At 39.9% G+C, this 10,712-nt stretch overlaps 3 protein-coding genes and 1 long non-coding RNA gene across 4 annotated transcripts; all 4 read right to left on the reverse strand.

Moving 5' to 3' along the window:
- Positions 1–2,924: 2,924 nt before the first annotated feature.
- On the reverse strand, positions 2,925–4,770 carry LOC104438893. The gene is made up of 4 exons (XM_010052049.3): positions 4,326–4,770; positions 4,157–4,249; positions 3,804–3,940; positions 2,925–3,601 (listed from the first exon to the last, which is right to left on the reverse strand). Exons 1-4 carry the CDS (start codon positions 4,614–4,616, stop codon positions 3,370–3,372), a joined length of 753 nt encoding a protein of 250 aa, XP_010050351.2. The 5' UTR covers positions 4,617–4,770; the 3' UTR covers positions 2,925–3,369.
- Positions 4,720–7,048, reverse strand: LOC120296343 (myosin heavy chain, striated muscle-like). Its single transcript, XM_039318208.1, has one exon. The coding sequence runs from the start codon at positions 6,907–6,909 to the stop codon at positions 4,720–4,722; it is 2,190 nt and encodes a 729-aa protein (XP_039174142.1). The 5' UTR covers positions 6,910–7,048.
- Positions 7,049–7,052: 4 nt separating this feature from the next.
- On the reverse strand, positions 7,053–8,180 carry LOC120294231. Its single transcript, XR_005551727.1, has 3 exons — positions 8,137–8,180; positions 7,866–8,034; positions 7,053–7,600 (listed from the first exon to the last, which is right to left on the reverse strand). It is a non-coding gene; the product is annotated as an uncharacterized LOC120294231 (long non-coding RNA).
- A 70-nt stretch (positions 8,181–8,250) lies between these two features.
- Positions 8,251–10,097, reverse strand: LOC120288957. Its single transcript, XM_039303294.1, has 3 exons — positions 9,850–10,097; positions 9,112–9,309; positions 8,251–8,918 (listed from the first exon to the last, which is right to left on the reverse strand). The coding sequence occupies exons 1-3, from the start codon at positions 9,928–9,930 to the stop codon at positions 8,706–8,708; spliced, it is 492 nt and encodes a 163-aa protein (XP_039159228.1). The 5' UTR covers positions 9,931–10,097; the 3' UTR covers positions 8,251–8,705.
- Between the last annotated feature and the right edge of the window lie 615 nt (positions 10,098–10,712).

Genomic DNA, 10,712 nt, shown 5'->3' on the forward strand with positions numbered 1-10,712 from the left:
TGAATAAAGATGCCCGTCTCCAAAGGCAAGAAAGGGGCACGTGAACGACACGTGATCACCAGCATGTGCCTTTCTTGCCAAGGATGAGAGCTATTAAGAATACGATGGTCCAATCTTAGAGTTGTTTGAAATAAGTTTCATATGTGGGCTTTTTCAAGAAGTGTGTCAATTTAAGGTGTATTTTGGAATTTTCCACGAATTTTTTGCCCCTTTCATAATCCATCTAAATAAAATCTCCAACTTACTAAGCAGACTATCTAGTCACTAGTACGATGAGAGCTATTAAGAATACGATGGTCCAATCTCAGAGTTGTTCGAAACAAGTTTTATATGTGGGCTTTTTCAAGAAGTGTGTCAATCTAAGGTGTATTTTGGAATTTTCCATGAATTTTTTGCCCATTTCATAATTCATTTAGATAAAATCTCCAACTTACTAAGCAGATTATCTAATCACCGGTACGATGGATAAGGGTTTGATATGACACCATTAGGATATAAGGATAAAAAAAAATGCATAAATTTCAGGCTAGCATGTATTAAAAATCTATGGACTTAGCAACCACAAAAAAAAATTAATAAAAAATTCAAAACTATTACCAGAGAGGAACCCAAATATGCAGCAAAAGGCTTGAGATGAGATCAAGTGAGCAGCACATAGTTTCTAATCTCTTCAACAGTTATGACTTATTCTAAAACATGACAGTCAATATCACAGCTTGAATTCAAGAGCAAAATCCAGCCATTATTCATAATAGCAACATCACCAACCCCACCCAGAAAACCCTGCAAATACATGACCAATACAAACTCCAGGCGATTCTCTTTATTTACTTGGAAGCGAACGGGAAAGAAGCAAAGACAACAGGAAATGTGGGCTGTTGAACGCAGCTCTCCACGGTAGCTTCCTTCCCTCGCAGAGGGAAATCGCCCGAAAGGAGGATTCCGATAAGAACACCGGAAATGCCAAAGGATCCAAAGTTGCCCTATCTTGGGAGATCCATAAACTTCTCCTCATCAGATCAAAACAAGCGACTCCCATTCTTTTTTTCCCCGACCTTGGAATCATAGAAGCATCGGAAGGATCAAGCGCACAGACACAAAGTCGCACAATCCACGCAGCATAGTCAGTAACAAAAACGTCTACAGCGACACTAAGAGGCCAAAGCCACCCCCAGAGGGCTCTTATTCAGGGGTGGCTATGGATAGCCAAAGGAGCACTACATGGTGGTGGGTATGGCAAGTCTGTGTGTAGTACTCAAGAGGATTTGTGGAAGTAGGGCGTACTGCTATATATATATAGAGAGAGAGGCAGGCAAAATTTTATCATATTTGTTTCTTTTGGTCATCAGAGCAATAAAAGGCCGAGGTGACTTGAGTAGGAGAGAGTAGGTGTCACCTTTTGGTTTAAAAGGAGTACAGAAAAGGTGCTGCAAATGGCAGCATCTTCCAAGGGATATGCCCTCCACATCCGAGCACAGCCTCCTTCCTTTTTATACTTTATGGGGAAAAGGGCATATTCCTTCGTAGTGAAATTTGTTGACGAAAGTCCAAAGAAACCGGTTAGATAGCCATTTGAAAAAAAAAAAAAAAACTATATACTAAAGATTTTCAATGTATTAATTGTTCTTACATAGAGTGCGTCGGCGCTTTAAAAATTAAAATATTCTATATGAAACATGCTAAAGGTAAATGTCTTAAAAAAGTGTCCGTTAGCAAGTAACTTTTTATTATTATTTAGACCCCTTGGAATATGCGGTATTTATGGTATAAGTCTTTCTTTTTTTCTGAGAAGAGGGTTTCTCGGAAAGTTTGTGGGAGATCAGCCACTTAAAATTAAACAAAGGGAAAAATTAGGTGGACCTTCTAGCGTCATCACTTTGTAGCGTCTCCTTCCTATTTTAATAGGGGAAAATCTCGTGTTCTTTTGTGACTTCAGCAGCATCATTCTTCTATGATTTCTCTTGAAAGAGAGTTTAGGATGCTTTTGCTTACATAAAAAGCTCTTTTTCTTTCAAATTTCGTTTTCATCTTTAGTGAAAATAAATTAACAATTGAGAATCTGCCCCCTAAAGGTACTGATTAAGTGGTCAGGCGTTTGATTTGGACAGAGTCAAATGCAGTTTGAATCGAGACTTCTTTGGACAGGTATATTCTTGAGGGATCATGATCATTACTCTGTAGCAAGGTGATCGCTTGGCAAGCCAGGAGCTGGGCTTTAAGATTAGGCCTAATTTCGCCCAAGCCCACTCGCTATAAAACTTTTGTATAAAAATCTTCGCTGGACTTGGCTGCTACGTTGGGTTGGACTTTCTCACTAAATGTCCTTGAGCAAGCCCGTCGGAAAATGTCTTTAAACTAAGCACCGGGTTGATGATTAGGTCTTCTATGTGGATGGAGCCTAACCTGAAGCACGGGGATGAATTATTGTGTATCTATAGTAATTACTCATTAGCCTAGTCACTCGACCCAAGAGAAACCATGAATAAAAAATGAAAGAGAGAGAGAGAGAGAGAGAGAGAGAGAGAGAGAGAGATGCGTTTACTAGGTTGCCTTGATTCTAAACAAAGAGATGCGTTTACTAGGTTGCCTTGATTCTAAACAATTGTTTGGACCAGAAAAGCTTTAAAAAAAAAAAAAAAAAAAGCTGAAAAACATCTGATATTGATAGTGCAAATCATAAGGGAATATCATTTTTTTTATCCACCTATTAAATAGATAGACAAATCCTCTTTTCTTTTTGGGACATGTGGCCTCAAAGCTAGTAGCGGTCGACAATGTATTCAGACAACAATCCCATTAGAAAAATTCTAATTTGGGTGGCACTGCTGGCTCATGGTTGCATGTACTTTAAAAGCATTATTTGTACTATCAACCTCTTTAGATCATGTAATCCTCGGGAAAAAAAAAATTACCATTTAGCGTTATTCTTCCATAATGCTCGTTTACTAATTCCAAAATTTTCATTGTGGTAAAAACAAGACAGATCCAAATTGCCTATTAACTAGTACAGCCATGAAAACCCATGTTCATATTCACCCTGTAACTACAAAGCATTTTCGCATCTACCGCAATACAAATACACACCGCTTGTCTTGTTTGATTCCGCCAGAAGCAGATTCACTTGCGATTGAAGCATGGAAAATTCTCTGCGTGTTGCATTGGCTATGGTGATCATCGACAGGAAAGCATGTGTTGATCTCCCTTTCTTCTAATCCTTCTGCAATTAGCAGTTGCTCTGCTGCCTTACTGTTTCTTCTTTTTTGACCTCACGATCGTTTAAGTGATTGAAACTGCAGGACTGTTCACATGTTTGAAAGACACTCAGAACTCGCATAGACGCTATAATATTCACCAGAAAAATTTATCCGTTCAGGAGAACCATCTCTTGGCGCTCTGGGAAGCTTTCAGCTTCATCACAAGTACCTCGCGTTGAGCTTCCACCTCTGCGTACTTGAGGCTCATATGGAGATAGCGCTCGCGTATGTCTCTCAACTCGGACTCTAGCCGTGACTTTGTGCGCTCAAACTTTTTTCTCATTACTACTTCGCCTTCGGGAGTTGCTTTTCTAGGAGAGTCTGGCGGGGGATTCCTTCCTGGAACTCTGCAGGAAAAGGCATTCTTTAGCCACTGCTAAAATGGTTGAAAACACGAGCTTCATATGCAGCATACTTATGTCATCCAGGCAACACTTCTCTAGTTGCACACTTTCGATCTTCTATGCAAATTACAAATTTGAGATATTTTATGAGCAGAAATCTAGGCACTAATACTATGAACATCTTCGAGATATCACATAAAGTTACCTGCTAAGTGGAATATTATCAGAGTCATCTGCTACAGCAGAATCAACAAGATCACTCTCAAGTAAAGATACTTTTGACCTAGGATCGACTCCAACATCATGGCAGCTTTCAACATCGCTGTTATTGATATGGATGTCCTGTCAAGTGGACAGAAGAGAGATTATGAATCGATGATGACATTTCAATTTTCAGATGAGTCGTCGACAAGGAATGACATGACCACCAAAGATGTAATAAGTGAAAATTACTGAATGTCCACTGAAATGAGAATGCTGAAGGTTTAATGAAAGGTCCAAATTCACAGAAAAGTGAGGTAAAACACAGAAAGCGAAGAGTTTCTTGTGTTACATTACCTCTATGTGATGCCGGGCATTGGACATCTTAGGTTGATCTTTCACTACTTGTTGCCGTACATTCTTCATGATCGGCTTCTTTCTTATGTCACGCTGCCCATAAATACAGTTTGTGAGTTAAGGTATAATGATGACAAGTGCTAACCCAACTAAATATGAATATCCCAACCTTTGACGGGCTTGAATCTTCAGTGGCTGAATTTGCTACTTTCATATGAGCTTTAGATAGTCCGGGGCTCCTTGTGTTGTTAACATGCTTCGGTTTTCTTTTCTCTTCCCTCATAGAATTTAGTTCTTCTTCAGAGGCTCGGGCTCTTCTCAGGTACTCATCTTTCTGCTCTTCAAGCTGTTGTGTCATCCGCTGATAGTGCTTGTGCTCTCTCCTGATCTGGTTCAGCTCATTTTTCACCTCGACAGCCTCATCACATTTAGCCTGTTTGGCCATTAATTCACCCTCCATACGTTGAAGCTTCTCTTCTAAGATAACTTTGCTCTGCCTGCAATCTTCCAAATCGTTTACCAGCTCCTGTAGGGAAGAGATTTTCTCAACAAGTACATTTTTCTCAGCCTTCAGGTCTGTACATTCTTTGGATACTAATTGCAGCGAAGCTTTGGCTTCCCTCTTTATCACGTTTGGTTTCAGTGAGCTCAATTTTCAAAACCGAAAGTTGATCATGTAGATTCTCGAATTGTTGCACATGGGCCTTCATGTTGGTGGATTCATCCATGAGTCTCTGGCGGTCATATTCACATACAGTAAGCCTCAGCTCAAGTTCATTAATGTTGGTTCTTAATTTCTCTTCCCTCGATTTGTGATTCTCCAACAGCTTTGACAATCTCTGTTCAGTAGCCTGCAGTGCCTTCCGGTCTTCTTGGGAAGCAGACAGTTCCTCTATCAGGTCATTCACTTGTCTTTCATACTGTGCTTGCATCTCATTCAACTCACGATCTTTCCTTTGCAGTTCAGATTGAGTTTCGCGAAGAGCAAGTTCCAGTTCAGCTTTATCTGCACATAATTTGGATATCTCTTCGGCAGCATCAGACACTATTCTCTCTCTTTCATCATGGATATCTGATATCTGATTAGTCAAATGTTCTATCTCTTGATTCAATTCACAATCTTTCCTTTGCAGTTCAGATCGAGTTTCACAAAGGGCAAGTTCCAGTTCAGCTTTATCTGCACATAATTTGGATATCTCTTCAGCAGCATCAGACACTATTCTCTCTCTTTCATTATGAATATCCGATATCTGATTAGTCAAATGTTCAATCTCCTTCCGGAGGTTCTCGACTTCAGTGGTTTTGTCTGCATATATCTGATTTAAAATGCTCTCTCCCACAGCAAGCCGCTCCTTCTGTTCACGGTTTTCATCAAGAAGTGCATCTATTTCCGATTTAAATGTTCTTTCTTTTGCTGTGACATCATCAAGCAGGGCAGAGAGATTTTCTTCTAATGTCTCAACCTTCGTGGAGCAACCACTTAGACAGCTCCTTAATTCCTCATGCAGCTCCACGTTCTGCATCTTTAACTTTCCATTTAATTCCTGAAGAGAGTTGCATTCTTCGGCAAGACTCTCGACATCGGCTTGTAACTGTGCTCTTTCTTTTTTAAGATGATCACATTCTTCCTGAGCCTCTGACCAGCGGTTCTGCATTTCCTTCATTTCTTTTTCTAGCTGAGTCTTCTGCTTCTTGCTTGAAAAGCTCAGCTTGGATATCTCATCATCGAGGCTCTCACACAGTGCTCTCGATCTCTCCAGCTCCAACTGGGTTGCTTCCATCTCGTCCATCAGATAGCTTAGTTGGACTTCCTGTTCTGCTATGCGCATAGACAAGGCTACGTTTTCTGGCCCTATCTCGGAAGATTCCCGCTCAAGCATTTTGTTGGCGGAAACATGGGAATCCACGCTGCCACTTAGAACCACCAAATCATTTTGCACGTCAGTGAGGCATTTGGCGGTTACCTCACTCTCTCTTTGCATAATTTGCAACTTCTCCTCTAGCTCAGTCTTTTCCTTCTGAAGATCTGAAACCAGGGCTTCTAGTTTAGTATGGCATTCTCTCAGGTTATTAATCTCCTCTTCTTTCAAAAGCAACATCTCCTTGACTTTTCGCTCCTTGTTCCCGTCCTCAACCGACTCCTTACCAAATTCTTCACCTTTGTCCTCTGCATCCATCTTCAAGCACTCATTGCTTTTTTCATTTGCAACAAGCATTCCATTGACTACATTATCTTTCTGGCCATCTCTGCAGTCGGTTGCAACGTGAAGACAGTTGTTCAATTTCTTTAGCTTGAATAATAGGTCTAAGTTTTCTTCTGTAAGCTCATTGCAGTCAGTCTCCAGCTCCTGAACCTTTTCTTTTAGGGTCTCAATTTCTTTAATTAGATACTCATCACCTCTGTCAGCAGATTCTTGAGAATGCTTTTCTTCAAGAGTCTTGGTTAGCTTGGCCTCTAGATTGACAATTTCTTCCTCCTTTTCTGATAATTTACTTGTGTATTCTCTCTCAAATTCAAAGAGCCTCTTTTCCAAACCAACTTTTTCATCCATCATAGGCTTTTCATCCTCAAAGGCCTTTTCCATCTGTTGCAACTTAGCTAGCAGATCCTTCTCTGATTCCTTGGTTTGCTGCAACTGGGTCTTTAGATTCTTGTTTTCTGCTATATTTGATAGTAGCGAATCTTCCATATCACTGAACTTTGACTGAATGAATGCAACGTTTTCCAACTCAAGTTTCTGCTTGCCGATCATCTCTTCGAGCTCGTGTAGAACAGAAACCAGCTCAATGTTCGATTCCTGACTTCTGCTCAACTGCAGAGTCAAATCAGCATTTGTTTCTTTCAGGAATCTTATTTCCTCCTCCAACTCCTTTTGAATGTGGCGTACTGCTTCTTTTGGGAATTTGAATCATCCACGGTCTTTTGGTCCACTTGTGAGTTCTTGAGCAGCAGCTTTAGTTGTTCGACTTCTTTTCTTAAGCTCTCCCGTTCCGTCTTAGCCGCCAAGAACTCCATATCCAGATCCTTGTGATTCTTGGACAGATTAAAGAACTCCTTTCTCACCATATCCAGATCGAGCATTAGCTTTTGCGCATTTCGCTCCCACATTTTAGCCTCCGCATGAAGCTCTTCTATTGTGTCTTCTGCAGCTTCAATGAAATCTTTAGAGGAGTCAGAAATCTTCACAGATAACATTTCCTTATTACTCTGTGACGGATCACCCGAACCCATAATCTGTGAATTAGAGAACGGAGGTTTCAAGTGAGAAGAGCTATTGATCAGATTGCCACCGTCTACTCTGGGGACCTGACTGAAGTCTCTCCAATTCTCTGGTCATGCCTGTCAACTCTCAATTGATTTTCAGGTGAACGGTCTTCTCTGTGCGAGGAATTTTCCGCAGAGCCGAAGCTCTGAGTAGAAGCAAAGGACGAAAGACTTGTTTCCTACAGAGATGTAAAGAAGTTCGGTTAATTTTTCTTGGTTAATTGACTTAAGCAAGGTAAATGAGAGCCTGACTCAAATATTTGTGCAGTATCAGCATCAAATGATAGTGACTTTGACAACACTAGAGAATCTGAGATATTATACTTTAAAACATATTCCAGGAAATAAACTTAGCACCTAAGTATAATTGAATTAATTAACAAGGAAAAATGCAATTCAGTATAAAAATATACAGATGCACTTGGAGGAAATTGCTGTACTTACCCTACTTGCAAGATGATCGGAGCACAAGGTTGACCTGAGTTCTTTGTTAGAGGAAGGGGCAGCGTTCTCTGTGAATGTGCTTCCAGACCTATCTGACTTGAAGTCCCCATCAAGGCTGTTTGAGTTCAGTTCATTGACTTGAGAATTTGTCTCTTTAGATCCATCGTCCCTAAATTTATGAACGATTAATTCCTAAACAGACAGCTAGTGAAAGACAATGAAAGGTTAAAAAAAAAAAATGAAAGGGAAGAAGCTGCTAAATTGTTCCAACCTGAGCTTTGTTCTTGAAGTCAGGCAGTTTACTTTGACCTGCAAATGAAAAAGGCACGCAAATCTGTGTTAAGGAAACCTGAAGAGGCACAAACTTCACTAGGACATCAACCCCATACCAAACATTGTACACTCAAGTCAAAGCTACTTCAATCAGAAGGAGTAGGAACTTCTATTGCGGTTTACAAAGAATTTCTTTGAATGATCCTCCTATTAGGAATTCATGCAAATCATCTGTCACCAATGTTCAGTTCATTTTACAACCACAAAGACACAAGAATTGGTAGGATATTTACTCAACTATATGTCAACAGCGAAGACTCCTAGCCAAAAGAAAAAGAAAAAGGCAACAACATTTTCTTCTCTCCAAACTACTATTTTTCCTGTGAAGAAACTTGCTGCATTTCCTTCTTTCTCTTTATTTCCTTTACTTGCTCATTTAGATTTCATTGCACTTCGTTCATTACATACATGTTGTACTTTCACATGCTCCTGACATAAAAGGGAAAACTAGTGTAGTACTCTATTGTCTTTCAATGCTGCAGGGTACCTCTAGCTTATCTAACAGAGTTACGGGCAATTGCCTGATATTTTTTTCCTCACTGAATTGTCAAATCTGAGAAGAACAAGAACAGATATGTGCATTTTATTATGACTTACTTGTAACACTGTTCCGTGGTTGCACTTTTTCAGAGGGATTGAAATGGGGACTGAATTGCTGGAACTGATGTAGTTTGTCGCATTGATTGTTGCCTCTCCAAGGATGCCAGATCTCGCCGATCCCTGTAATAGACAGCCACCGGAATTGTAACTATCACGTCTATTATGTTGCAGCAGTTCGGACTAAGCATCAATGGATAGATCACAAAAGCTCTAGTAAGAACTAACTACTTAGTGTTAATTTGAACTGATGTTTTCAGGTGTAAAACTTCTAACTATTGATCATCATGTATAAAATCTGAGCACTGGATGTTACCATGGAAATGACAAGCTTGATAAGGCAGTCTTCCAACTCTTTGGAAGAATCATCACGTGAAACCAACACAGATTCCGCGAGAGTCTCGGCCCATTGACAAGTTCCATTTCGCACTAATGCTTTGCTCGACTTAGCAATTGTTTTCCCCGTTTCTACAGAGATTATGGAAACAAAGAGCTTGTCCCATCCTTTTGGTACCTGTTGTGGCAAAAATGGTAGCAAGAAATTAGTCAATCAAATTGCTGAAAAATGCAGTAGCCTTATAATTTTGATAAAAAGTAGTGCAAACTGGATCTAGTTCAAGAGAAAAAGGTTGAAGCTAAGTTTCATTTTTCTTCAATGCACAGTATAGCTGCATCATAATCATGATCAGCGTTTCTGTAATCCAAACCTATCATGATAAACAATACCAATTCCAACTATATGTGATGGATGACAATTTTTGCCACACTTTTGCATAACTTCCTTAAAACATTTGTCTGCTTGACATATCAATGGAAGAAGATTGCATCAATCACAACAAAGGAGATAAAGATCATAATTTGTGTAAAAAGAAGTCTTTTAATCAAGTGAATATGCTCCACAGTGCACACACACCTCCCATTCTAGAGACCCCAAAAAAAAAAAGGGAAAAAATAATGAGGAAGTGATTTAGTGCCAGTGGGCCACATGACCCTTGAGATCAAACTAATCTTACTCTGAAAAAGGAACAGAAGAACAGGAAAGATTGTGGAGTACCTGGAGAGCTTTGAACTGAGAGAGCTTGAAGTCAAGTCTCTCCCCTGATTTGGCAGGTCTGTTCCTGTGCAATCTGAACATCCTCTCTTCTGTTACAGTTCAATGCTTCTTCACTCAGTTCTCCTAGAGAGCTTCATATGAAGGGAATGATCACCCAGCTTAACTACCCCGGAAACAAGGACATACATTGCTTAGAGAGCGCCAATGAGGGAATGATGGAATAAGTGACGGAGACAAAGCAAATGGGTGGGGAGAGAGAGAGAGAGAGAGAGAGAGAGAGAGAGAGAGAGTTAGCTAGATGGTCATTGTAAAATGGGTTAGTGTTTTATTGTCTTCTACACCAAACTAAATTACCAACTTTAAGAATCTCACAGCAGAGAGAGAGAGAGAGCCACCAAATTTAGGACATGAAATTGGGTGGTGTTGTAGTGTAGTGTAAGATAGGAATCAGCCGGGCCGGGCATGAGTTTCTGGTGCAACAATGTGTGCAATAATATTAAATTACCGGTACCCTGTGCCATACTGAATATTTCAGGTTAGATCTACATGAGATTGTTTCAAAGGATGAAAATGGCTAACTTAAAAATGTAAGATCAATACATATTGCTCAAAACCCAAAAGAGATTTCAATGACTTCTCTCTAATTGCAAGATCGTAACTATCTTTCTCAAGTGTCTTTCGTGACTACAGGATTCAATCAGTCACCTTTATTTTAAAAAAGGGTCATAATTCAGGGACTATTCGATGATTAATCCTTTTGGACTCATGAGATATGTGCGGTCTATTGAATTGCGCACAGTGGTAAACTATGTATTGGATGGGCCATCTTGGCTCATCTTGTAATTACATGGCTGCATTTTCGG

The sequence above is a fragment of the Eucalyptus grandis genome, chromosome 1 (assembly GCF_016545825.1).
Source record: "Eucalyptus grandis isolate ANBG69807.140 chromosome 1, ASM1654582v1, whole genome shotgun sequence".
NCBI classification, from domain to species: domain Eukaryota; kingdom Viridiplantae; phylum Streptophyta; class Magnoliopsida; order Myrtales; family Myrtaceae; genus Eucalyptus; species Eucalyptus grandis.

Excerpts from the sequence above, each read along its gene's own strand:
- LOC104438893 (XM_010052049.3), bottom strand. The coding sequence starts at position 4,616 with ATGGAGGGTGAATTAATGGCCAAACAGGCTAAATGTGATGAGGCTGTC. Across the intron at positions 4,250-4,325 it reads AAGATTCAAGCCCGTCAAAG|CGTGACATAAGAAAGAAGCC; the intron begins GTTGGGATATTC and ends ATTTATGGGCAG. Across the intron at positions 3,602-3,803 it reads GATAATATTCCACTTAGCAG|AGTTCCAGGAAGGAATCCCC; the intron begins GTAACTTTATGT and ends CTTTTCCTGCAG.
- LOC120296343 (XM_039318208.1), bottom strand. The coding sequence starts at position 6,909 with ATGATCGGCAAGCAGAAACTTGAGTTGGAAAACGTTGCATTCATTCAG.
- LOC120288957 (XM_039303294.1), bottom strand. The coding sequence starts at position 9,930 with ATGTTCAGATTGCACAGGAACAGACCTGCCAAATCAGGGGAGAGACTT. Across the intron at positions 9,310-9,849 it reads CTCAGTTCAAAGCTCTCCAG|GTACCAAAAGGATGGGACAA; the intron begins GTACTCCACAAT and ends TTGCCACAACAG. Across the intron at positions 8,919-9,111 it reads TCAAGCTTGTCATTTCCATG|GGATCGGCGAGATCTGGCAT; the intron begins GTAACATCCAGT and ends TGTCTATTACAG.